General features: G+C 49.4%; 1 protein-coding gene across 1 annotated transcript; it reads left to right on the plus strand.

Annotated features, from left to right (window-relative positions):
• The first annotated feature begins 3,805 nt into the window (after window positions 1-3,805).
• Window positions 3,806-26,570, plus strand: FRMPD1 (FERM and PDZ domain containing 1). Its single transcript, XM_068420276.1, is given in 16 exon segments — window positions 3,806-3,906; window positions 4,446-4,603; window positions 6,529-6,631; window positions 7,075-7,120; window positions 9,788-9,895; window positions 13,706-13,801; window positions 16,248-16,373; window positions 17,535-17,654; window positions 17,967-18,103; window positions 19,352-19,478; window positions 19,877-19,972; window positions 20,764-20,946; window positions 21,371-21,518; window positions 22,200-23,015; window positions 24,290-25,504; window positions 25,507-26,570. Coding segments are annotated over 16 exon segments (4,644 nt in total).
• The last annotated feature ends 963 nt before the right edge of the window (window positions 26,571-27,533 follow it).

Raw genomic sequence — 27,533 nt, forward strand, 5'->3', positions numbered from 1 at the left:
GTAGTGAACACTACTGGATGGGTCAGTTAGCCATGCAAATACCTAGCAGGTCTTTGTTTCCTCTGACAGACTTTAAGGATCTTTGTGTATTAGGATTCCAGCCTGCTCAAGCGGCTTAGTGACGTGCTCAAGGGCTCGGCTCAAAAATAGTTGCACAAGGGTACGTGGGAGAAGGACTCAGGTCAGAGCTTTTGTAGGACATCACTGAAGAAAGGAGGAGGTGCCAACTGCACATGCATGAGGGGGCCTGTGCAAAAGGCTGGATAATTCTGTCCCACTCAGCACACGTGCAAGTGCCTGTGTGCCCTGGGGACACCGTGAGGAAGAAGGCTGCTGTCTTGTGTTTTGCACTATTATAAGGAAATATCTGCCAAAACTGCCTCATCTAAGATGCCTCTTGTTTGGCTCAAACATTCTGGTTTACTGAAAGGACAATGTGGGGTTTTTTTCCCCCTTTTGGTATTCCATCTGTGTTTTTCAAGCATTTATGTTTGTTCTTTAAGCTTTTCCTCCTTGTCCTGCAGGTAAAGAGACTTCCTACAGAAATTCTGTTTTGTGAAGCACAGCAGAAGCATAGAAAGGAAAGGTTGCCCTTTCTCCAAACAAGTAAAAGATATGGGGCAGGGGTAGAGGGTGGAGCTGCACATGAAGGAAATGAGAAAGCACCAGAGAACAGCTGATCACAGAGTCACAGAATCAACCAGGTTGGAAGAGCCCTCTGGGATCATCGAGTCCAACCATTGCCCTGACACCACCACGTCAACTAGACCAGGGCACTAAGTGCCATGTCCAGGCTTTTCTTAAACCCCTCCAGAGATGGTGACTCCACCACCTCCCTGGGCAGCCCCTTCCAATGGCTAATGACCCTTGCTGAGAAGAAATGCTTCCTCATGTCCAACCTGAACCTCCCCTGGCCAAGCTTGAGGCTGTGTCCTCTTGTCCTGTCGCTGGTTGCCTGGGAGAAGAGGCCGACTCCCACTGCGCTACAACCTCCCTTCAGGTAGTTGTAGACTGCACTAAGGTCACCTCTGAGCCTCCTCTTCTCCAGGCTAAACAACCCCAGCTCAGTGCATAAGTAACTGAAGCAGGTGACCTCGAGGCACCTGAACAGAGCCTCTTGGGAGGAAGGACCAGCTGCAAGCAGGGCTTGCCCCGTGGCTCAGAGGGGAATGTTAGAGCATTTGAAGGGATGTACAAAAACAAAGTTATGCTACTAAGAAGAGAGATTAAGTCAAAGCCAGAAGATGGTTGCAGCCATGCTGTTCCATGAGTGTTAGTGTCTACGGAGCTGATTGTCAGAAACAGTGAAATTCTGAGACTGAAAGGGAACATGCTAAGCACAGATGATGGCTGCTCAGGCCTTGGTTTGACATGTCCTATGCGTGTCTTTCAGGCTGCAGAACTGCCTAAAATTCTTCTGCTTGTTCTGTGGTTACTTCCCAGTCACCCTCTGGAAAGGGAGCAGATTTCCCGTCGTACAAGCTCTAGTTTCACAGAATCACAGAATGGTTAAGGGTCGGAAGGCACTTCTGGAGATCATCTAGCCCAATCCCCTGCCAAAGCAGGTTCACCCAGAGCACGTTGCACAGGGTCGCGTCCAGGCGGGTTTTGAATATCTCCAGAGAAGGAGACTCCCCCCCTCCCTGGGCAGCCTGTGCCAGGGCTCTGCCAGCCTCACAGTAAAGAAGTTCCTCCTCATATTCAGATGGAACTTCCCATGTTTCAGCTTGTGCCCGTTGCCCCTTGTCCTGTCGCTGGGCACCACTGAGAAGAGTCTGGTCCCCTCCTCTTGACACCCACCCCTAAGGTGTTTGTAAGCGTTGATAAGATCCCCTCTCAGTCTGCTCTTCTCCAGGCTGAACAGACCCAGCTCTCTCAGCCTCTCCTCATAAGAGAGCTGCTCCAGTCCTTCAGAAAACACTGCTTGCTTGCAAGGGTACTCGGTTTTTGTTCAGAGATGCTGCTCAGAGGCAGATATAGGAGCAGTGTGACTGAAGGAGCAGTTTTGAATCGTGTTGCGTAAGAAAGAGCAGCCAAGAGAACACTCAGTGAAAGAACTCCCGAGGGGCTGAATGTTATGTCCCTCTTTTCTATCCATTGCTACACAGGTGGGTAGTGAAATGGGACAGAATGGCTTCCTGGGAGGGAAAGAGGCATCAACAAATGTTGGTCCTGTCCTCCCATCCTTGTTAGAAAAGATGAGTTAGGGGGAGTGTTGTGAGTTGGGAGGGTGCTGAGGGGAACAGGTCCAGTTCATGTTGAGACAGAATGTTTTGTGCCTCATTTCCATTGGCTTCCAACCATCTCTTTTGTATGTTGTTATTCTGAAGTTAACTTACTAATATTTCTGCTACAGCAGAGCTCCTGCTATGGACCAGCAGCCTGCTGTCCTGTGCACTGTCCCAGCATAACAATGTTCCCGATGCGCAGAACTTACTGTCTGAGCAGCAGACACAAGAGGAGCTCAGGACGTATGAGTCTTGCAAGCTGACCAGAAGACACAGTGTGAAAGGTGGCTATAATAATTCTGTTTCCTTGCTGAAATACAATTGAAAATTTATATTCTTCATGACTTCTTGTAGATGCAGACATATTTTCTGTTTCATTTTGTGTTTGGTTCACTTGCAGCTCACAGTTCTTTCCAGTGTTTGAATGAGTAACAAAAATGGTATGTGGCTCCAGGCTTTCTGTATCTTGGAAGGCACCATGTTAAAGTGGCAGATTATCTGGTTTGATAGAGGAATCATGGATTGGCAGGTTCAGTTTGGGGTCTGGAAGCTGACCTAGCCTTTGCATCTTCAAAAGAAGGAATGTTTTTAGATGCAATTGAAGTCATGATTAATTAACCAGATCTGAGCCAAACCCTTCTAATGCCACAGTTCTTCAGTTCAGTACTATCCTATCAACAGCACCAGGAGCGGGTTGGGTGAGTTACCAGTTTCATATTGTTGAACTGGAGATTTTAAATAGAAGATCCAGGATGAGCCACTCACTTTACTGATTTCTGGAACCACATATGTCCGCAGAGCTCCAGGACTAGTGAACATCAGTACTCTGGGCTAGTTTTATCAGAGACAAATTTGAGCTTATGACCTTGTTTTAGAGACTGCTTCTGCTAGTGCAAACAGTAGCGTGCAGCAGTTTGCACTGGCCACTCAGTTTCTTGCTTCATTGCTGCTCTCTGTAGAATTTCTGGGGCTGTATTAACCTGAGAGGAAATCTGTCACAGGGAGGAAATACACCAGCTCTCTGCCTCCCCAAGGCAGCCAGGAGTTGGCTGTAAACTTCACTGTCGTGCCCTGAAGTGTTTGGACCGCTGAGGCTGAAGGCTGTGGACTTGTCTCTGAAATGACGGTCAAAGGAAGAAGTGTGTCTAGTTTGGATCAGTGTACAGATGGGTGTTACCAAACTTACCATTCAGAGATCCCAGATTAAAATAGAGAAGAGCTTTCCTATAACTAGGTACGGCAGCTTTCTCTTGTTGAGAAAACAGATCACTGGATACAGAAACCATGAAAAAGGAACAGAGAGGTTACTGGGTCATTCTCAGCCATGAGAAGCTGACGTACTATAATCACCAACACACACTAACCAAAAGCATGAAGCAGGGGAGACAGGATGGGCAGGAGGAATCATCGTAAGCATTACAGATGTTAACGTGCTCTGTGGTCTTCCCGAGGTGCCAATGGATCTCTTTATTACAAAAGAGTTGTGAGTTGGTGTTGGTGACTCTGAACAGCATCTAGAAAATTTCCTCAGTCTTTTATTGTGCTGTTTTCCTGTGCTTTCTGTCACTTTCAGGTAAATGGAAGATTTGGAGACTAACTTAAACCAGACACGCAAAGCATGTAGAATAGAGCAAATGGTAGCAAAATGGCTTCATCGCTCTCGGGATGGTGCATCCAGGTAACGTGTTTTTTGTGAAAGGAGTATCTGTTGATTACCTTTGAGCAGAGACAGCACAAGCTTGTTCCAACAAACAGGGACAGTCACAGGTTGCAGATCTTACTCATTGTTTCAGTTGTTCTTGGGAAATATGCTGTCACGGTTTAAGGCTGGGCCGGCTATTAAACCTGTGGCAGACCTTAACCTATTAACCTTCCTCCCCCTGCCCCAGAAGGGGAAGGGAAAGAGAAGAGGTAGAGAGACTTAGGATTGGAAAGTTAAAACAGTTTTAATAAACTGCTGGGGTGGCTAAAGAAGTTGTGGTTACAACCAGCTGGTGCCACTGGTCTGATGTCTTCAGCGTTCTGTGGAGCCTGGGGGATCACTGCTGGCCTGCACAATGCAGAGCTGCCTGTGGGTACCCAGAGAAGTGCTGGCCTCTCTGTGTACTGATGCAGCCCACTGAAAGTGGGGGTATGTGCACGTGTATGGATCTGTGCCCCTTCGATAAAGTATCTTCTGAGTATATCTTAATTGATCACCGGCTTCTTGTCTCACAGGGGCAGAGTGTCTGTGACAGACAGCACCAGTGATGGCAGCGGCCAGCCTGCCAGCCGTGTCAAAGTCACTGTCACAGTATACAAAGATTTGGTCCTCCATCACTATGGCTTTGAGATTTGTCCAGACCTTCCTCTTACAATTGCATCTGTCACTGCAGGTAAGCACCATTTCCTTCTCCCTGCAATCACAGGCGTGAGAAGCTTGAACTATCCCAGCTGGCCTTAGTGATAAACTCTTGCCAGGTACTTATGAGTTTCTCAGGTACCTCAGGTTGGCATGTGATTCTTGAATACTGAGGGCAAAAGCCTGCATGCCTGTGATGTGCAGCGTGCTTGAATATCTAGCTGATTCTGATGGCATGGAAGAAATCTAAGCCAATGGCAGCTTCACTGCTAGTCCTTCGCCTGCACTTGGACGCAGCTGACCTTCAGGGATGCAAAGAGCTGCTTCAGAGCAAAGTTCCTTCTGGTGTTTTATCTGAAGTGCAAAGGAAGAAATTCATCTAATCTTAGAGTTCTTATTCTGCAGTGGCCCTGATGATCTGTTGTGGAAAATGCTCTCTGAGCTGTAACATGGAGAGGATCACCGCTAGTTACAGGCAGCCCGGCTGATAAAGTCAGGCAGATTAACTCTTCCAGTTATGAAAGAGAGGGATATAACTCTGCTTTTAAGGTAGCTTGTGGGTTTTGAATCAAAAACTGTGCATCTGTTTTTTATTTACCTTTTATTTTTTTAATGGGTACACAAAAATGCCTGCTTTTTACCTGTCGGTGTGAGTGTGACAGCCAGAGAAGGACTATGCCCGAGCTGGGCAGGTGGGTGTTGTGGGGAGGGTGGCTGGCCTGGGCTCTACCTCTGCCTGGGCACATGGGCTGTGGCATCCCCCACCTGCCTGGGGGAACAGCCTGTCCAAGCGCTCGTGCTTGCAGAATGTTTAGCATGAAGGCACTACAGTATGGTTTCTGTCCTTTCACAGTGCTTTTAAGTGAAATTTTCTCTTTACGCCCCTTCCCATGTGAAATGTGGCTAAATTAGCTGAGAATCTTAGGGTCTAAGAAGTGGTGAAGGAGGTTTTTGCATACACTTTTCTTTTTTCCTAATGAGAAAGAATCAACACTTCATTAAAAATGAGGCACAAAGAAACCTGTCCTTTTAAGTCCTGTCCCTTGCTGTGGCAGCCCACAGCTAAATGCCCTGCTTTTAATTCCAAATGATTGTGTTTTGCCTTTCATGTATGCTGGCTGATGCTGGGTTCTCCCTGAGGGACAGGTGGTGGGTGCTAGGTGGGTGCATGGGCAAACCTATCTGGCAGAGAAATTCAACAGCGTGCCTTGGCCAGCAGGCTGGCTGTGGTGGAGCAGGGGGCTACATGCTCCTCCTTCTCAGACCAGACATCCACCTGCTTCTCTGTTGGAAAGCAAAGCTCAGAGACCATCTTTTTCCCTTGTTGTGGGTCCTCCCAGCAGACGGCATGGTTAAGGAGACCTCCTCCACGTTCTCCTGAGTTACAGAGGGGAATCACCACGCTGGGCATCCAGCCCACATGTCCTGGGGACTGCTGCAGCACCTTGGTCTGGATGGCAGCGTGCCGGGAGCGCTGAGCCCTGGCCTGTGTGCCATACGTGGTCAGCCGCTGGGATGTAGCCAGCAGGGTCAGGCCAGGGTCCTCCACAGGCCCAGGGCTTGTGGGTGGGCGAAGGGCAAGGCAGTGCTGCTACTCTCCCAGTCTTCATGTCATTTCCTGAGAGCCCTCCTGCTGCACCTTGGGCAGGCGGTGTTGGAGGACTGTGTGGTGGGCTGTGACAAGGGAAAAGACATGTGCAAGAGTGATTTTCTGTGGTGCAGGGGCAGCTTGTGGGGCCAGAAGACAGCCTGGGTGAGGTGGCATGGACACAGGCAGTGGTACACCAGCTGGCATCAGGGCTCAGCATCCTTTGGCCCCTTTTTCTTTTGCCATCCAGAGGCAGTTGCTGAGGCAAGTAGGTGCCAGGTGGGAAGAGAAGCTTGCAGTGAGTGTCCCCGCTGGGAGCAGGTCTGCCAGCGTGGCACTGTCATGACTAACCGTGTGTCGGTCACCTGCAGGGAGCACTGCCGAAGGGAAGCTGCAGCCGGGTGACCAGCTCCTCCTGATCAACTCTACTGCTGTGGACAACGTGTCTGTCGAACGAGCGGCCGACATCATCAGGTGTGGTCCCGCGTGGCCCGTGGGGACGAGGTGGCAGAGGGTGGCATGGTCTAGTTGACATGGTGGTGTCAGGGCAATGGTTGGACTCGATGATCCCAGAGGGCTCTTCCAACCTGATTGATTCTGCGATTCTGAGAGGTGTGGGTACCAGGTCTCACCAGGGGCTGCAAAGGTGCACAGCTGTGTGGGACCGGCCTCCCCCATGGAGGAGGACCTTGCCACCTCCCGGGGTGCCCCACAGGGACGAGTCTGCCCTGCGGCCGAAGGGCACAGCAGCCCAGGAGAGAGGGGTTCCCCTGCTTTCCTGCACCATGACACTGCTTGGTGGGCTTCACCCTGCCTGGCTGAGGGGCCAAAGGCCTGGCGGGCGCTGTCTGCCGTGACACTGGGGAGGAAGGCGCGGGCAGCTGCTGACCCTGGCTGACTGCATGTCTCTGTTACAGGGAGGCCGGTGATGAGCTCCTTCTAACTGTCCTGCGCTGCACGTCGGTAAATGGCCTTTCTTCAGCCCTCTCAGCACTCCCAGCAGCACTGCCCCGGGTGGCCGTGGCCAGCGGTGTGGCCCACAGCCGGGCTGGCATGCAGGATGCAAGGGCCCGACCGAAGCTGTGAGGGAGCTGCAAGGGTCCTCTGCTTTCACACGTGCCCTTTGAGGGGGTTTTGGGGAGAATCTGTGGAGAATCTCACCACTATGAGGGTGGTGAGACCCTGGCCCAGGTTGCCCAGAGAAGCTGTGGCTGCCCCCTCCCTGGCAGTGTTCAAGGGCAGGTTGGATGGGGCTTGGAGCAACCTGGTCTGGTGGAAGGTGTCCCTGCCTGTGGCAGGGGGTTGGAACTGGATGAGCTTTAAGGTCCCTTCCAACCCAAACCAGTCTGTGATTCTATGAATCGGTGGTAACTCCTCGCAGCTCCCCTGGGCGCAGGGCCAGGGCAGCTTGCGGAGCCTGTCGCATGGAGAGGCTCGCTGGGCGGTTTGAGCCTGTGCTCCCTGCAGCTGGAGGCTCCATCAGGAGCTGTGAGGGCCCAGCTGTGAGGGCCAGAGGCCACAACAGCTGGGATGCAGGCAGGCCTCCTCAGCAAGCTGGGGCCAGTCCACCCAGACCAGCCTGGAACGCTCCCCACATGCTGGGGCTGTCTGGGCCATGGGGACCCCCCAGCCACGAAAGGCAGGTGCCAAAGCTGCAGGCCCAGCATCCGCACTAGGTGATCCTTGGAAGCTCTTGAGGTTTTTCCTTTCTGAGTGCTGGAAAAATTTATCTCTTTTTTCTCCAGGCTCTATCTGGTTAAGGGCTGGGACGTGGGTGTGGATCATTGGGAACAGAAGCAAAGTTTTAGTATGAAACTTTGGTGCTGATTGCCCATTCCTGTAACATGAAATTCCCCAGAAGGCATGTACTGCCAACGTGATGTTTTTATCCATACGGATTTCAATGTGTGTAAAAGCTGAGCTGCAAAGCAAGGACAAAATTGGGTTTGTGTGCTTTTCGGCTTCTTGTGATGTATGAAAGTGGCCTGAGGGGGATTTCTCCCCTGCCCTGCCCTGGAAAGCATTTTGGGAGTGTTTTTCATTTGTTAGGAGGTTTTTTTAAATTTTGATTTATTCTTAGAAACAAGAATGATGATTCCTTCAGAAGAGTTACTGGAGCTCTCAGGCTTAAGGTCATGAGATTTCTTGGCCATTCAGTAAAGGTACATTAAAGAGAAAAATCTCTTAAATATATTTTTCCTGCCCAAAGTTTCCCAGGTGTTGGCATTAAACAGATGTGCACAAAGCCAAAAGAACCAGAGAAACTTTAAGCAAACCCACTGAACAGTGGCTTCCCTCTTTTGTTAATCTGATCTCCCTTGCCTAATACATTGCCTGTCAGTCTTGCCAGTGCTTGATCTGGCTCTGGAGATTAAGGAAAAAAATGAGAGTTATGTTATGCAAGACCTGAATACCTGCCAAAAGGGGGAAAATGCAATGGCTTTTCAGAGAGAAAAGGATTTGGAAAACCCTTTATGGGGTTTGGAACACCCTTCACAGGCCTTCATGCATTGTTGAGAAGCAAATGGGGCATGAACCCATTTTTGTTTTTTCCTTTGCAGGTCACTTTAAGGACACCTCCAAATACAGCCAAGGCTGATCTTGATTTTGGGGTTGGCTCTTGGCCCACTCCGAAGGCAGCTGTGCTTAGAGCTGAGAGGTAACGCCTCCCATCAATGGATACCAGACCCTCTGCCGGGGCTGCTCTGACCACACGAGAAGGGACGTGGGAGGCCTTGGCCCTCCTCAGGGCAGCTGCGGGGCACGATGCTCCATACAGCCCGGCAGTCTCTGGAAGGGCACAGAGACTCCTGCCTGCCTCCCTTCCTCTGTCCTTGCCAGATGGCCTGGGGGCATGATGGGGCTGTGGCAGGCTGGGAGGCACCTGCGCCTCTGGCAAGAGTGTAGGAATTGCTGTACCTCGAAGCTGTCTGGAAGGATACTGAGGGATGGTCCCTCTGTCCTTAGGGCATATCATGCTTTACAAGAGCAGGATATTTGGGCACAAGAACTGAGTGGTTCCTAGGCTCATGTGGTGTCTTGTGAGCTTGGTAGGCCCCCGTCACAGTGAAAGCATGGTTATATATGCGATGAGGTCAAGTTGGCTTTTTAGCTTTGGGCAGTTTTGTTAAACATTTGCAATATGAGAGTCTCCTCTAGAAACCCCAGCTGAGCTGGAAAGTGCTGCATACGTGGCTGTGTTCTTCTGATATGCTGACATGGGGTTTTGTCTGTCACTGCAAGGCACTCTGCATGTGTTGGTTTATGGTCACTGTGTAGCCCCACTGCAAGCCAGCTGTTGGTAGATTAACAGTTGTTCTGCAGGATCCTGGCTTCATTGCAGGAGCTGAGGAGATACCTAAAGACAGTAAGCAGTAAGTGGTTAACTTGCAGTGAAATTAGGCGTGTGTACACCACGTGTTGCATGGGTTTGGGTTCAGCAACTGCCCAGATAGGTCAAAAAGTCCTGTAGCAAGCCTGGAGGCACCTGTTCCTGTAAGTGTGAGGCAGTGTGGTGTGAGCAGCTTCAGCACGGACTGCAGTCGCACCCCTGCCCATACTGCGGGCCTCTGCCTCTCGTACGTAACTGCAGCAGGCCGAGATGCCAACTGAGTGCTGTTACTTTTTCAGGGCGGGCCTAAGTCGTCGTTTCTTACTGCAGAGAAGAGGGCAAGGCTAAAAACAAACCCTGTGAAAGTACGGTTCGCAGAGGAGGTGCTGGTGAACGGACACACACAGGTCAGTGGGGCATGGCTGCGGCCGGGCACCGTGGGCACTGCCTGCTGGCAAGAAATGAGTCGCTCCCACAGACATTGCTAATCTCTCCATAGTAAATCTAGACTGAAGTTTGGGCATGACAAATCCTAACCCTAAAGATGAGAGGTGAATGCTGCTGTCCATGCCAGGTTTATTTGCTGCCACAGTAGCTAGGGTGTCTCTTCCTGGCCTTCAGCAGCGTTCAGAGAGTTTGCTATTGGTGACTTTGCTTTGCTGTTAAATTTGATGTGTGTTCTCTAGCTGATAGGGTGACAGCTTGTTGTGTTTCACATCCTTGCAGAGGGTTCCCACAGCTGTCTCCATAATAGACTGTCTGTAAGCTGAGCCAATCTGTACTTAACGTGAAACAAGATCAGGACTCATGGGAGGAATGCCGCAAATTTATCACAGGGTTTCTAGCACTGATAACAAATGAGCTGGCTAGGTTTGGGTCTGCCTGTAGTAGAAAAGGACAAGCAGTGAGAACACTTGTAGCTTCCTGGAAGTGAGAACAGCTCTTAAGTGTTTCCTTTTTCTTTCTATGTAATTTACTAATCTCAGCGTGGTTGGGATGGACTGGGGTCAGTTGGGAGTCTTTGACTCTGTTGAGTTTTCCTTTTTCCCTTTGGAATGAAAAATTTTGGTGGTCAAAATCCCCCACTCCTGTCCCCTACTCATCAGTGCTGTTCAGTTGTTCAGGTCTGACCAAATCTTGCTTCTTTGCGCTTTGGAGTGATGATGAACCAGCCACTAGGTCCTCCTCTTCTAGGCTGTCTCTTGTTTCCCATCTCTGGTGGTAGGGAGCTCTCCTGACCCAGCATAGGCAGAGCCTTCCCTGTGGCAGGTGTTTCCTCTTCCCCTCCGTGCACTGGTGCAGCCAGAGATGCCATGGATGCCACCAGCCTTTTAGACAGGCACAGTGCAAATGCTTTGGCACCCATGCCTGACTCCAGGCGTGTTGGGACTCCTGCTCTGGCCTGCTCTCCAGGTCAGGTGTGACTGCTGACGTGTTTGCCAGTCAGTGTCTCTAGACTCTGGGATCCTTTCCTGCCTGCCAAGTTGTTGCCAGATGTGCTGGAGCTGCTGCAAGGCTCATCTTTGCTCTACCAAGGGCTGTTTTCACATCCCTCAGATCTTAATGTCAGCTCTGAGATCCTGCCTGTGCATTGTAGCAGCTGGGCTACCCTTCCTGACATAGTAGCCAGATACTGGAACCCTCACATGGTTGGGAGACGCGACACACAGGCCACAGAGCTCACAAGGCAGGGAATGTGGAAGAGGATGTTGTCTGGAAGTGGTCCCAGGCAGAGATGACTGAGAGGTCTTGGGCTAGGCTGGTCGTGGGATACAGCCAGACCTGGAAATGCCAGCAGCCTCTGCTTTTTCTTGTAGCTGGAGGTTCACAGTAGTATCTGCTTGGGAGCTTCCATGGAGCTGTTTCAGCCAGAGGTTGGGCACTGGTGTTGCAGTGCATGGAGGTTTCAGATCTGTGCCATTCACTTACTGATTGCAAGGTAGGTCTTGAGAGGCCTGAAGAAGGCACTTCCAGAGGGAATGCTGTACTCTGCGGTTCCTACTAAGCCTCTATCAATATTCTGCTTAACTAAGTTAATCATACCTTTGCAAGTGCAGAGGAGGGACACAATCAATAGAGTTTGCCATTCATTTAATGAAAAGATAAAGGTAAGAGAAATTCATTCGGGTGTTGGGGTCCCACTGGTGTTAGCTTCCCTTTTCACCAGTTGGATATGGACCTTGTTTTGAACAGTAAAACATTAGCACAAGGGAAGAGTAAATATATTTGTTGCACATTTATGGCTTCTTTCTGGAAAATCACTATTCACCACAGAGAGCAGCTACTCTGCTTGAGTGTTTCAGAGCTGCTGTCCTTTCAGCGGGCTGATGTATTAAGACAGCCAAAGTGGCTATTACAGCCCTGCAAAACTGCAAAGCCTCCTTTTTCGGTAAATATACTACTCTTGTCATCTTAATGGAGCATTGCTAAATGATCTTTGTGGCAACTGGAAGGAACTCAGAGGCTGCCTTCTGCAGCTGAAACCTGAAACTCCAGTTTGGGAACATAAATTGTTAATAAGCCTCAATGCTATCCAGCCTCCATTTTCTGTTGCGAACTTATTATCTATTTCCATATAACTGAATGATATACAAGAGAGAGGTCCCTCAGGACAGCATCAGTCAGTGTATTTTTATAAGCTGTGTGCCCAGCTGTAACATGGAGTCAATCAACCTTGCACCAGGCAGAACAGGAGGGGTACAGCAGCTTAAGCCATAGCAGAAGCGTTCAGAATTAATTCATGGTAGTCTGTTAGAACCTGCACAAAAGGAGAGAAATCCCATCTGTGTGTTCTGGCCAGCTAATGGGGTCTGACCAGGAGAGTGGTGATACTTAATTTGTGTATGAATTTCCATATAGATTTCAAGTTCTGCTGTGTGCTGGCTGTACAGGGCCGCATTCGTGTGATAACCTGTGGCTGTGGAGCTACCAGGAAAAATGTGCAGTTGGTGTAAACCAGCATCACTTTGCTGAAACTGATGGAGGACCCAAAGCCTGTCAACAATGTGATGTGCTCGTGCTACTTAGCACGAATGAGTTAGAGTTTGGGCTCAGGCATAGTGGCAATATTCACTCTTTTTTCTCAGCGATGACTGTGGGTATCTTGAACCCCACAAAACAGGGAGAGTAGGAACAAGGAACAAGATTCAGAAGTGTTTTATGTTGTGCTTGTTCTCGTAGTACTTCCAGGGTATATGGGCTCTCTATCAAGAGGGACCAAGGTTGTGAGATTTATAAGGCATTGCACAGCAAATGAAGCATAGGAGAGATCATCTTAGAAATGTCATTCTCAACTTTGAGACTGTCATGATAACTACTTAAACTCTTTAAGATTGAAGGAACATGCTGGTCCAAGAACATAAGAAAGATATGCTGGATAGGAAGTCCAAGAGTGGAGGAATAAACCTTCTCAGCACGGAACAAGAAGAATAATAAGGCTGAAAACAAGAAGGAAGATTCAAATGAGCTCTACTAAAGGACTAAGGTGGAAGGCTGAAAGCTGCAGCTCTAGACAGCCCCAGGAGGACAGAGGCTGAGTTCCCAGACCCTTCTCAGAGCACCCAGTGGAGGTGCCTTTGCTATGGGAGTCATTGCCTTGTCTAATCCATTTGAGACCTATCTCAGCAAACTCTGGTGACATCATCTTCTGTTTGGGAAGCCCCAGAGTCACAAATCTTAGAGAAGTGCTCAATAAAAGTACCACTGCATGTTTAGCTGAATCCTACAGCCTTCCTGTGGTGTGCAAGGTCTATTCATGATAGCATGGAGGGTTTGGGTAGCCCTTGAGTTGAAGTCATGGCAGCTGCCAGTGGGAAAGTGCCAGTGTGGCAGTGAATGCTGCCTGCTGCCTGCTAATGGGAAGATGTCTTTTCTGGCAGACGTTGCTGCTTTTCTGGTGATGAGCAGGGAGGATGACTCTCAGCTTTCAGTAACTGCCAGATCTTCTTGTGCCATGTGGGAACTGAACAGTGGGCGTATCTGGGCCACGTGCAGCTATTGCACTGGCTGGAGTTTTATGGTAAAGGCATTTGTTATGCTCTCTTTCCCTTGTTCCGTGCCAGCAGCATAATCAGGGAATAAAGCTTGGTGCCACAGAAGAGGATTGCAAAAGCAGAGAAAGATTTTCATTTATACCAGGATGTGCTGTGTCAGGCAGAGCAGCCTGGTGCCCAGAGGCTTAACGTCCAAGGATTAGTGCTGTTGCTTTTGTTCTGCAGGGGAATTCACTTCTTTGTATGCCCAACGTTCTCAAGGTATACTTGGAAAATGGACAGACAAAGGCTTTCAGGTTTGAGACGAGCACTACTGTGAAGGTAACGATGCTTAGTTGTCTGTCTTTGTTCGCACCACCTGAATTCAATCCAGTAGCCAAGGTGCATGCAGTGGAACTTGTAACCTCTTGGTTGCATTGGCCAGCTAGTGGGAACTGGATTGCTGGCTGATGCTGAGCATGCTGCATTTTCCATGCCCTTCCTGCAGAGGAGGTGTTGCTTTGGTTCACCTCTGTTTTCTTCTCAGCAACTGATTTTCACAGAACTTGCAGGAACTTGTCTATGAGACCACTACAGCTTTGTGAAGTCTGATGGAAGTTGGGCAAGAGGACAGGTTGGTGAGAGACTGGCAAATCAGCAGCTGTCTGCACAAATGTTGCTTTCTTTGAAAACCACACGGCAGAATACAGAGGAGGTTGTTTAATATAGCAGTGACAATGTGCACCACTGAGAGGGAGAAGGAGTCTCCTGGCTTGGGACCTGGACAGTGGAGTCCGGGTTTGGGTATCATGTGAACTTAGCAAGTGCAATTGTGCCAGTTGTTACTTAAAGTGCCTCTCCATGTTCCAGCCTCATTTCTGCAGCGGTGAAAACATTTCCCTGAGGAGACATGAAAACGGATTGACCCCGTGAGATGGAAAAGCAGTACCACCTCCCTAGGATCACTAGTGCTTGGAGGCATTATAGACCAGTTACCATCATTCTCTTTAAAATAAAAGGTGCTGGTCTCCAGAGCCATTCATCTGGCACTTCCCATAACTGCCATATTGAGACATAGGTGTACAAACGTTGTTTTTCTAGCCTGATCTTTAGAGCTGCTCAGTGTTTATGTTGGGAGTTAATAAGATTTGCCTGTGCACAGTGATTGGAGGCCATAATTTCTTTAAAGGCTGTATGATGTCCTGCAGCAGTGCAGTTATTATGGAAAAGCTGCATGATGGACAGACGTTGTGGAGCTATTAGGCTGAAAGGATATTAAGGGGAAAAGCAAGGAGATTTTATTTACAATGCACTGAAAACTTTCCTCAAAAAGCAGGAGTTTATTGTAGAATTCATCCAAACTTCACAAAACTGTTGTCGGTCTCTCATGCAAGTAAGTCTCTGCAAGTCTTGTGCCTTGCAGGGCAGAGAAAAAGAAAACAATGAAATAAAGAAAGGAGGTGGTAAGGAAAGGGGAGATGAGTTGTAAAGAGAGATTTGAATGCCCACCTGCAAGGGATTAATTTCTAAGAGATGCATTAGCTGTTCATGTTTGACTTGAGTTGCTCACCTCTGACCTGGAACTAAATTTTCCCTGCTGTAGTTGAGTGCAACCCTCACCAGCATCCTCACAGAAACACTCAAATGGGTAAAAAGCTTCCTCAGTTAGATGTTTTCAAAAGTTCCTCTGCTATGTGAGAGATCCTTGCTTAAAATTGAGATGAGTCAAAGATCTCTGCTTACCTCAAGAGGCTTGAGTGAGTCAAAGGAATTCTCTTCCAATTTGTACTCAGTCAAGCCTTATGTAATGTTTTCTGTTTGCCAAAAATAAACCTAGTTATTTCCATGACAATATTCCAACAGAATTCTCCATACAACTGAAACACAAGTTTCAGTCAAATTTGGTAAGATTTTTACAATTATGCCCTGAAATTATTGTGTTTTGCTGGGGAGAAGTGTTTTTCACCAGTTCTTTGTAGTTTCTTCAAAAAAAGTCGTAGAGTTCTAGAAAGCTAGAATGGTTAACAGCAGACATTTGGATCGAGGGTGACTGAAAGTGCTCAACACAACCAAACTTAAAACTGTGAGGCCAAAACTTCCAGCATGAAGCAGCCCAGGACATGCAACTCTAGGAAATGGATTTGATGTGTATTACACCTAGAAGTTTACATCTTACTGCACTCCTACCACAGCAAGCTGCAGTTTCCCTACCTTGTCCTCCTGATCTACTGAAATGTGTTGTCCTCCCTTTATCTGTGCTTCCCCTGCAGTTCCTTTGGCTCCCTTCCTTACCAACTGGCTGGCGTCGGTGGACATGGGTGCCTCTGACCACCGTCCTGCTGACTGCCTGGCTGGCATATTCTTTTGCTGCTCAGACATCCAGCTGGGATAGCACAGCAGCTAACTGCGAGGCTTCTGCTTGGTGTCCCAAAGAGGTTGCCATCTCCTGTACCTCCACTTCTGATGAACTTGCAGGCTTTCTCTAACCTTGAGACCTCTGTGGTTTGTCTAGGTCAATGTGTTCAGAAGTTGTCAGGGAAGAGGGAAAGGCAGTACATCATAGAAGCACTGGTATCCTGTGAAACAGCACTAAAAATTTCGCTCTGTGTTGCAGCACCAAGCATGTTCTTGGCTGCAAAGAATCTGTGTCTGGCCACTGCCCTTTCAGTGCTGTCCCACACGGCTGCCGGTGGCAGGCTAGAACCATCCACATTCATGAAGCGAGCTAGCAGTGCTCATCAGCTGTGTCTACATTCTTCTTGACCATCTGTGTGCCTCCCCTTCCCAGGACATTGTCCTCACCTTGAAGGAGAAGCTCTCCATCCGGAGCATTGCGCACTTTGCCCTCGCTCTGGAGGAGCAGTACAACGTGGCGAAGATCCACCTGCTGCATGAGGAGGAGCTCATTGAGAAGGTGAGGAGAGCCCCTCGCATGCCCCTGCAGCCATGCTGGGAGCGGGGGGGCACCAGCACCGATCAATTGTGGCTAGTGCTGTGCAGAGAGCTCTGCTCTGCAGGTGTCACAAGAGGCAATGAGCTCGGCCTCATCTCCAGAGGTGCTGTCCTCTTCTCTCTGCCTGTTGCATGTGTTACCACTGCATTAACCAGAGGCCCTGGAGAAATGGCACTTTCAGAAGTGTCTTGCTCTGTTTAGAGAGCCCACAGAGCAATACCCATGGGCTGGTACTGCTTGGACCGTGTAGAGCAATTGGGGATGAGCATGCTTTGCCCCACCTGTCAGGTAGGCCCATCTGTAGAGGACTATTTGAGACAGTCTTAAAACAGCTGCCCACCCAGTTTTTACAGTTCCCTGGATAGTCTGAGAGTTAACCCAGCCAGGTGCTGCTTTATTTACATTCTACATCAAAAGTCTGTGTCCTGCAAACGTGAGGTTGGCTCTGTTAGTAATTCTGTTGCTTTGATAGTAATTCTGGGCTAGTCTAATTTGTGAGAATGTGCCTGCTTAGGAGTGTCATCTCCATGCTGTTGACTTTGTTGGTTGGTGATCCACTGTGATGCAGAGAGGTTCAGTAGCTAACGCTGTCCAACTACCGAGCACACATGCCTGAGGACTTCTGCTTTGTTTCAGTTGGTGAGCCTGTATGGGATTTGCCCAGAATAAAATATGCTGATGTATAACCCAGGGGTCTTAACATTGTATTGACATTATGGTGATGATCTGAGTGTCTGTTTAGGGCTGCTGTATCTTATGACTGAACTTAAAAGCAGAGAAGCTTGCCCCTTGCTCTGTCATTATCGTATGGCCTTGAAGCCTCTGTCCTGGTTATACTGCAAGTACATGAGATCAGTGGATACTTAATGAAGTTTTGCTGTCAAAGGACTTCCAAGCTACCACAGGAAGAAGCAAAAATCAGAAAAAGAATCCAAGATAAAACTACAAACACTGGCAATGTCCCCTTGTATTTGCTAAGGACACGGCTAATCTGCAGCCATCCCACTTGCCAGTAGCTTTCAATTATTTCTGTGAGTTCGTACAAGCCAGAGGCTTACTGTGCATTTATGAAGGGAGGAACTACAGCAGCAGGTGTGGCATGATGCTGTTTGTCTGTTGCAGGTGGTCCAAAAAAGAGAATCTCATGACTACCGGTGCCTCTTCAGAGTTTGCTTTGTCCCAAAGGACCCCTTAGACCTCCTGCAGGAAGACCCAGTTGCCTTCGAGTATCTCTACCTGCAGGTGAAATCAAGGCCTTCTGTGCTTCAGGATCTCTTCTCACCCAATTCTCATTTCTGCTTTAAACCAAAGCGTACTTCAGGCCAACTCCAGTTCAGTTATATGAATGTGAAATGCAGAGCACTTAAGAACAGAGCATTTGTATTCAACTTCCCTTAAATTTTTGAATCAACTTAAACGCTTGGCTTTTCAACAGAATGAGATTGAAACGAGCTGGGTGGCTCCCTGTATTTGACGGGTGGTAGTCGTATCAGAGGTTTTATCCTGACTCCTTGAGTTCCCATCCTCATGCTAACTCAGCTCTGTTTGTTCCAGAGTTGCAGCGATGTGCTTCAGGAAAGATTTGCTGTGGAAATGAAATGCAGTGTGGCATTACGTCTGGCTGCTCTGCACATACAGGAGAGGATCTATGCTTGTGCTCACCCACAGAAAGTATCCTTGAAATACATTGAGTAAGTTCCCAGATTTCTGTGTTATGTTGTAACCAAGTCTAGCAAAAGAAGGAGCCAAATAGAAGTGGCATCAGCTCTATGTTTGCCCAGTGTTTAGCTCTGGGTAGAAGACTGTCTCTGACCCAAAGAGACTACAGTCTCTTGGTTGTGCCAGTCATTTTAGGGCAAGGTGGCTTCAGGAGCCTCCCTGTCTTTCACCTGCTGAGCTGCTTGAATAATATGGGCAGTACAATATCTGGGCATGTCCCTAAGCAGAGGGAGGTTTTGATCTGTAGCTAGAGCAGGGACGTGAAAATGAAAATCTGTCACATAGTTCTGGTTACCGAGGCTGCTCCTGCCAGTATACTAAGATCTGCATGCTGTAGTTGAGAGAGAGGATAATTATCAGCTTTGCACATCTAGTACTTTACATCTCTTCATCCACCCGAACTATATCAGAAGTATCTAATTGCAGTACAAGTGATAGATCCCGTGAAGTAATGGGATCTGGAAAAAAAACACAGAAAAATGCTTTCACAAGCAGCAGGTGTGCTGTGCTGCCTGTCAGTGCTGTTAGACCACGCTTGCCCTAAGGAACAGCCCTGCTTCAAGAACTTGTGATGGACCAGTTATTAAATAACAGACATTTGTGGGGCAACTGCGCCATTAAGCCTCCGCCAGCCCACACAAGCACCACTGATTCCTTGCGTACAGTCAGACATACCCAACCACATACAGTTAGCGGAGAGTGAGAAGCAACTGCAGACAACTGCAGTATTCTTAGTTCCTGGATATTTAATGCTTGGGCTGAATAAACTCTTCAGCAGAACAGAGAGCCCACATTTTTGGGTCTAGGGAACTGGAGATGTTAAAATGTAATAATCTTGTAACCAAAGTAAAGTGAATGGAAAGACAGAATCTTCGTCCTTTGGGTGGCAAGGACAGATTGGGACCATTATGCTGACTAGGCTTGTGGATTGTCTCCTGTATAACCATGTAAAAAGAGGCATTCTGCATGAAAGCGTGTGTTGCTCCATCCCCACCTCCTGACCCAGTGGCAGATGCACATAGCAGTGAATTCGAGTGAGGCAGACGTGTTGCATGAGCCATCCAGACACGTTACAGCACCCTGAGGCTCGATGCGTCCTGGACTGGCGTGGTTCCTTTGCCCTTCTCTGCCTCTGGCCATCTGCCCTTCTGCACATTCCTGTGTCGCTGAGGGGCAGCACAGCGGGGACCCTTTTTGCTCCCTTCCCGTCTTTCTGGCAGGAGGGACTGGGGAATCGAAAACTTCATCTCACCAACTTTGCTTCGAAACATGAGAGGGAAGGATATCAAGAAAGCCATCAGCTACCACATGAAGCGGAACCAGGTGCTACTGGACCCTCGGCAGAAGGTAGTGTGTGTCCGCTGGGCTCAAGGTGCCTCCCAGGATGGCGGCAGCATCTCTCAGAGCCAAAGAGGCGATGTCTTTCCTCTGTGGGTCTCCTCTTCATGGGACCACTTGGGGCTTTTCTCCTATCTTTTCCTCTTGTAACTTCCCCTGCTGCACACTCACCCTAGCTCCCCTGCACAGAGTGTTGTGTTCCAGCTTGCTTGTGGGGTTGCCAGATGACAAATGTGGCAATGTGGGATGGTCCTGTACAGATCTGTTGCCTGTCGAGACCAAGCTAGATGTGTTGGTCAAATATTAAGTCCTGTATGAAAAGAACACCTTATAGCCTCCAGGCTACCCATCAAACCTTATTCGTCTGTCATGTTTCTAAACAGTATTTCTTCTCTTGCAAAATGAAGCATATGCTCGCAGCAGTCCAGGTGCGCCTGAGTTACCTGCAAATACTGGGAGACCTGAAGATGTACAACGGGAAGATCTTTAACGCCACCCTGATGGTACGAGTGCTGTTTATTTGTGGAGTTGGGTTTTGGCATACTGCCTTATTGCCTTGCTTTGTGCAATCTCTTATGGCAGTGTACTTGGGCAACAACTGCAAAGATAGGGCACAAGAAGCAGTTTTAACCCTTTTTCTTCACCGGTGGATAAGATCATGTCTTAACCAAAGCAAACTCTATCTAAAGCAGAAATGTTTAAATATTTTTTCTAAAATGATTGTGGATGTGAGACAAGCAACCTCTTACTGAGTCTCCTTCCCTGTCTTTGCTTTGTGGCTCCTAGAAAACATAACATTAGCTCTGGTGATGCTGTTTCAGCCAGCTCCAGTCATACCACTTTTCCCTGTCCTGGGACATCATGATAAATATTGGTGAGGGACTCTGCTAGGGTAACTCAGCATAGTTCCATTGAGTGAATAACATTCACGATAATTATTAAATATTGTGAATTATAAAAAAAGCCTACACAATAATTACGCGTATTTTTTCTAATTGAAAGTTGTGACTCTTGCTTTTCAGACGAGCTCTGTCTGGATTTTGTATGTTGTAAAGTACTTAAAAGATCTGTGGAGGTTTCAAAAACTCTTGAAGGGATATTTGCCACACTTAAACTTTACTGTAAAAAAGCACACTGCTCTTTTAACAAGAGGTTTCTTGGGGTTTTTTTTTTTTGCCTGTCTCCACTTGGATCCATACTGAACTGTGGACCACAGAGAGCTGAGCAGTGTAGGCAGGTCTGTACCAGAGGAGGACCTTACTGATGGCTACAGATTTAACCTCTCCCCCTACAGCTACAGGACAGAGAATCATACGTTGCCTTGCTGGTGGGTGCCAAGTACGGGGTGAGCCAAATTATCAATAATAAGCTCAACATCATCACAAGTCTGGCAGAGTTTGCAAACATCAGCAGGGTGGAGCTTACAGAGGAGTCTGAAAAAGTGAGCATGGTGAAAATCTACCTGCAGGATCTGAAGGTAAGCGGTGCTTTCATGATGGCCAGCATGTGGCTGTGTCAGGGCCAGGGAACAAGGAGGGGAGTCATTCACAGCATCTATTCTTTTCAAAATCACGTGGTGTCATCAGTACAAAAGGCTTAGAACAGACTCAGAAGGGAAAGCTTGTAGGAAGAATACAAAATGACTGAAAAAGATGTGATTTTTTCCTGTTGTCCTCCATCAGTGAGACATATCAAAGAAACAAAATGCAAGAAAAAAATGTCTCTTCTTTCTCTGTGCCTCATGCAAAAACAGAGTGCGCTGCAATGATGGCAGTATGGGAGAGAGGGAATGTCTTTTCAGTGTGCAGCATGTTCCTGCAGATTGTGGTACAAGCAATATTTGTCTATTCTAACATTTTTTTACTGTTTCTCCCCTACCTCCCCGCCCCCCCAAAAAAAAGCTGCTGACTCTGCTGCTGGAATCAAACAGTGCAAAAGATCTTGTCTGCCTCATCATTGGCTATTACAGACTGTTCGTGGATGCAAGTGTCTCCATATTTACCTGGGGAGAGAATAAACAGCAACTGCACCGTGTCTCAGCTGAAGAAGGTTTAAAAAAAACAGCCTTTTTTTTTTTTTTGCCAAGGATGGGGAGAAAGTGGGTGGATCCTCCACCATTAGAAGTGTTATTCTCTGCTGGGAGTAGCATCACACTAGAACAGTAGCCCAGGGGTGTGCGGTGGCATCTGCAAATTGTTAAAGCCTGCCTTGGTGCAGGCATTGCCAGGTTTCCATGAGCCCCAGACGTGTGGAGCAGGGGAAGAGCAGCAGTAATTGTCAGCTTTTCCCAAGGAGTGAAGGCTGAGTGCCTGCCATCGAAATGGCAAACCTGCCACTGAGCACTTGTGCTGTTTTACCAGCCCTCCTGAACAACCTCCCCTCTGCTGGCACACCTCAGCCAGGAGAGAGAGGATCTGTTCTGTCCCTCCTCAGGGTAAGTCCAGCCTCACAGGGGCTGCAGGCTGAGGCTTTAGGCAGCGAGTTAGCTGGCTGCTGTTCTGCAGCTCCATCTGGCACTGCTCTGCAGTAAAACCAGGCAAAGCAGGCGGGAGGGACCAAGCCTCCACTGACAGGTTATGGCCCTGCAGGTCAGATTGCATCTTCACCTTGTTTGCTGATGAGCACGCGAGGGCAGAGCTCTCTGGCTGTGCAGACAAGTTCATAAGCCTTGTCTGGCTGTTCCTCCTTGCCACTGGAAAGGACAGGCTGATAGATGTGTTTAAATCCCAGGGTACGAATCTCGAACCTGCAGTGACTCTGAAGACTCCTGGGAGCTGGATTCCTCCTCAGAGCATTGCTTGGATGCTCCTACAGCATACAGCAGCGCCCATCCTGTGTGCAGTGAGGAGAAGCTGGGAGAGCTCCACAGCCTGGAGAAGGACAGCACAAAGTCCCACGCTGGAGGGAGTGACCAATGCGATGGGGGTGACAACGCAACAGACAGCACATCTGAGGCTTCGGATTCAGCCAACACCGAGAGCCGAGGGTTTAAAGCAAGTGGCTCCAGTGACTCTATGGATGCACTGGAGGAAGATGAGTTGGAAGCTTGCTCTTCCTCCAGGGCGGAGTTCTTCCACTTCTACACACCAACAGTGCAGGAGATGAACAGCTCAGACAAGAGCTTCTTCCCCATTTGTGCTGCTGGAGGCTCCAGCAGGGCAGAAACCAGAGACTACTTCTGTTTCTTGCAGGTGCCACACGCAGAGGAGCCTGGGTGTGAAGACAGACTCTATGAGCAGAGAGGGGAGGGCATTGGTGCGTCTGTGCTTGAGACCAAGCTGTCTGAGAGAAACACCATGGGCTATTACAGTCTGTGCTACAGCATATCCCCTGCAGGCAGCGTGGAGAGGAGCAACATCAGTTGCAGCCCTCAAAGAAGTCCTTGGAAAGATGGATCTGCCCAGGAAGAGGCACCATGTGGAGCAGAGCAGACGGCAGAAGAGACTGACCTCATTTTGGAGCCACCTCCGGGCTTTGGTGATACCAGCTCTGAGGAGGAGTTCTATGACGCTGCAGACAGGCTCAGCCCTCCGGATGCCCTGGCAGGTAAACCCTCATCCACTCGCTGCAGGCCATGTTCCTTCCACCCCCTGGGCTAGGGTGTTGCTTGTTCCCAGTGTCAGTCTTCCTGGAGGGATCATCTTTCAGCTTTTCATAGTTTTCCCAAGATTTTTGAAGGACCTTGGAACACCCAGTCTTCGTAGGCCACTCTTCAGCACAAATGGATGTACATATAGGGGTCAGAGCTGCAACTTTGCAGGGAGATTTGCCCTCACATCCAAGTGTCGGATCCCAGAAAAAGTCAGTTTTCAAATGAGTTTGGCATTCTGGGAAGTCCCTAGGTTTCTGCAGGAATTCCAGAATACTGACCTATGGCTCTGCCTGATCCTGATGCTGCATTAGTAAGTTCTGTTCATATATGTAGGCTGAATAATCTGTGATGAAAAGAGTGATGAGTCCCAGAAACAGAACACAAGGAAGGTGTGTGTCCTTGCACTGATGGGGAGCTTCATGGCAAATATTCCCATGGCCAGGCAGTACCTTCGCTCTGCTGACTTTGTTCAAGCTGAGGAGAGCTAAAAGCCACGAAACATCATTGTTTTGTGCACCCTCAAGATCAAAAAATAATTTTTGGGTCAGGGGCATGTTATGTAACTGGGTCAAGGAGTCCTGTGGCTGAGCAGCTCCCTGGTAGTTTTATTTTCTCAGAAAGGAGAGGATTCTTGTTTTGGAAAGAATCAGCTCTTTCAACATTAACTGAACTTCTTAAGAATTTGTTTTGTGTAGTTAGAACAATTTTGGCTTTCGTGTTCATGCGCAGTAACAATACCACGTTCAGGCACAAAATTGTAATCTCTGGAAATTTTTATCATCTAAATATCCAGGCTGGGAATTTCTGATGTTTCTATTCAATGTTAATAAATCTACAGCTGTAGGCAGTGCTCTCTGTGGCTGCTGCCAGTATCACCAAATTTAACTTGAGAATTATAGCTGTACCTGCAGACAGATCAAGTGACTCCAGTAAACAAGGGCAGAGACTATCCAGCGCCCTTCATCACTAATCTGGGGCTTCATTCTTTGTAGCCACAGGCCCAGACTCTTTGTTTGTTCTTGACGTAGCTGATTCCAAGTAGATGCTTGATCATAACATAATAGACGGTTTCCTGTGGTGCCTGGGAGCCAGGCTTTGCTGCCAAACATTTATGTCTGCAATTGCAGGACCTGCGTTAAGAGCTTTTTGGCCCGCTGCATAGATGGATGGACGGATATTCTGCTGCCTGGGGCTATTTCCTGACTTGTGTGGGTTTTTTTCTTGCCAGCAGGCTACAACATGACGTCCTGGGAGGATACGGACAACTCCTCCTGCAGCCTAAAGAAACCAAGGTGTTACAGCTTGAGGGAAAACCTGATGACAAGGCAGACAGCAAGGGAGAAACACAAAAAGGAGACGGAGGTGACGTACGCCAGGAGCCTGAGGAAGAGGAGATCTTTCCTGAAAACCGATTACACCTCGCAGGTCACTTTCCCCTTGGCTTTGCCAGGCTCTCTGCAGAGCTGCGGCTCTTGGCCACCCCCCGCACCGCTCCTTGCTCAGCCCCCCGCTCCACTCTTCTCAGAGAACACCGAGAAAGATGCAGAGCTGGGACCTCCTGCTGCCACCCAGTTCCAGAGAGACGCTGCTAGCACAAACGCATCCTCTGACTTGATGGAAATGGAGCCCGACACCATGGAAACAAAATCAGTGACGGACTCGGTGGTTTCTTCCATTTCAGCTGTTCGCCTGCAGGGCGACCAGCACAGGAAGGGGAGTGCAGGCACTGCCATACCTGCGGATGGTGGCTTCCAGCCTGCACGTGCTGTGCATTCACCTTTCCTGTCCCTGGAGGAAGCTGTGCCCCTTCCCGGGGGACAAAGCAGAGCTGCTCAGGAAAGTTCCTCCATGAAGACAAATACTGGGTGGCCGACGGAGGAAGGCTGTGTGGCCACCGGCGGCTGGCTGGCCCAGGTGGCACTGGAGGAGGTGGGTGAGGTGATGGCAACCCCGCACGAGGCTGGTGACGTACCCCCATTGCTGGGCCAAGAGGTGACCTGCCCTGCTAGCGAGCACCCACTGCTGCCATCAGCTTATGGCCCCAGCGTGGCCACTCCCCATGAGGTGGCCCAGGACCAGGAACTGCTCCCCACTGCTGGGAGGCAGGCAGCGTGTGAGGAGCCTGTCCCAGCTCCCTGTGAAGAAAGAAAAGCTCATTGTGACAGCTGTGCTGAAAAGAGCAGTGACAGGGCCGTGTCACAGGCAAAAAGCAGACAGGTGGTGAACAAGGAGGCCTTGTGGAAAGTGCGTAATAAAAGTTGTGTGGGTTTTCCAGATGCAACCCAGCTCTTAACAGATTGCAGCAGCACTTCAGGGGTTGTAACTCGCCTCTCCTGGCTCTCATTTGGAGTGAGGACAGACCTCACATCACCCAGCCCACCTCAGGAAAGGGCAGATATCCCACTAGAGCTTTCGGCCTCTCAGAAGACCAGTGGGTGCTTGGGGATGATGCTGTCCAAAGGGAGGTGCAAGCATCTCCTGCTGGACCACCCTTTGAGGAAGAGTTGGTAAGCATCCAGGGACTGGATGAAGGAGAGCCCAGAGAAGACACAGGAAATGTGGCCCACAAGCAGCTGTGGCCTGTTCAGACTCCTCTTCCCAGAGAACAGGCTACTGAGGTGGGCTCGTTGGGAGAAAGAGCAGGAGACCATGGGGCTGCAAAACACTCCATCCTCTGCTTTAACCACAAGAAGGATGAGCAGACCCTTTCGGACCCCATCATGACCAGGTCCTTGGATTTTTCCACAATGAAGAAGACAACACCACAGCCTGGGATGGACAAGTGCAGCTGCCAGCTGTCCTATATCAGCTGCTTCCCCAGGCCTGATGACAAGGGGGAATGTGAAACCACCATCCCCATGTGCAGCACGTTCCTGGGGCCCCTCACCACTCCACCATCCAGCAGCCGCAGTCTTCCTGGGACCCCTGTGGGCAGTTATCCAGTCTCCATTACAAGGGATGTGACATGGTGGGACCCTCACGTCCAAGCCCTCAGCCAGCTGAAGGACCAAGCACGGGTGAGCCCTGCAGATTTCTCCTGCTTCCTAGCCTACACCACAGAGCTTCAGGAGGTTGTGGGGAAGCTCTCCAGGAACCAAGCAACCCACCTGCAAGATCAATGTGCAGAGCAGGGCACCGAGAGCAAGGGTGCCCTTGGCTTAGCCTCCCGGGACCTGCTGTCCAGTTGCGAGGAGCTCCTGAAAACAGAGCAGCCCCTCAAAGAGCTGCAGGATGCTCTGAGGGTGACGTTTGACCACCTGGTTCAGCTGGCAGTGGCCTGCTTCCAGGTGACACATTGCCAGCTGTGCAGACAGAGGCAGCAGGAGCTCGGGGCTGCGCTCGTGGATGTGGTGGGCACCTACCACCAGCTCGTGCAGGCTGTTCACCAGCAGTTTCGCAGGCAAGGCTGCCCAGATCTGGGTGCCAAGCTCCTTGCCCGCCAACACACAGCCCTTACAGCTGCCATGTTTTGTCTCCTGCAGCAGTTCAGGGTACCCCCGTTGTTGTGATGGGGCTGTTTGGTAGCACTGCGTGGGGAAGAGCCCAGCCATGTCCCCTCTATCCACTACCAGGCTCTTCCCCACAGGAAGTTTAGCCCCACAACTTGAGAATGGTCACGGAAGGATGTGTCCATGCGTGCTGGCTTAGCTCCACCAAGAGCCACCCTGGCTAGGGGGTGGTCGTGGGGCAGGACATAGAACCCTCCAGCCTAGCTTTGCCTACGTCTGCATACACAATCCATATGTAGTATGCGAACTCATAGATTACTTCAGTGGCTTATGTATCTTGCCTGGGGCTTGTCCCTCACCTCCCAAAGGCCTTGCAGGTGTCCAGTCTCAAGGTGTTGTCTTAGCCTTCTTCTGTCGCCTGTGGAGAAAGACAGGAGCCTTTTGGCCTGCCTTTGCTCCCGCTCCTTACTCTCCAGGCAGACTCTGAAGCAGAGTGACATCAAATCCCATCTTGGCCTGACATGAAGGAACTGAGCCACCTTGTGTGGCTGAGGATATGTCTGGACTTGTAATGGAAACCTCTTTGGGAACAAAGCTATGCTATATTTAACTGCTTTTCCTTGCAAGGGCTGACGAGAGGGTTGTCCCAGGTGAGGGAACCAACACCATACCCTGCTCTTCTGATATGGTTTCTGTGTGTCAGCCAGCTCTTCTGTTTGTGTTTGCTGACGCTTGAGAAAGTCCCTGATTAACCCTCCACGCTACTTACGGATCCAAGTCTTCCAGAAGGAATGAGTAAGCCCAGAGACTGAAATGCCACCTTCACAGCTGTGGAGGTGACCCATTACGCTGGCCTCTCTAGGAGAGGGCAAGCCCCTTTTCCCAGCCTCGTCAGTAGCTCTTCTTCCACCACGTGCAGTATATCCCTAGCTATGTATGAACTGTTTGCCCTTAAAGGTCATCTAGCTGTGCACCCACAGTGAACCAGCACGACCTCGGCATCCTCTGAGTAGGAGGGCAGAG

Source organism: Nyctibius grandis, chromosome 30 (genome assembly GCF_013368605.1).
Source record: "Nyctibius grandis isolate bNycGra1 chromosome 30, bNycGra1.pri, whole genome shotgun sequence".
Taxonomy (NCBI): Eukaryota; Metazoa; Chordata; class Aves; order Nyctibiiformes; family Nyctibiidae; genus Nyctibius; species Nyctibius grandis.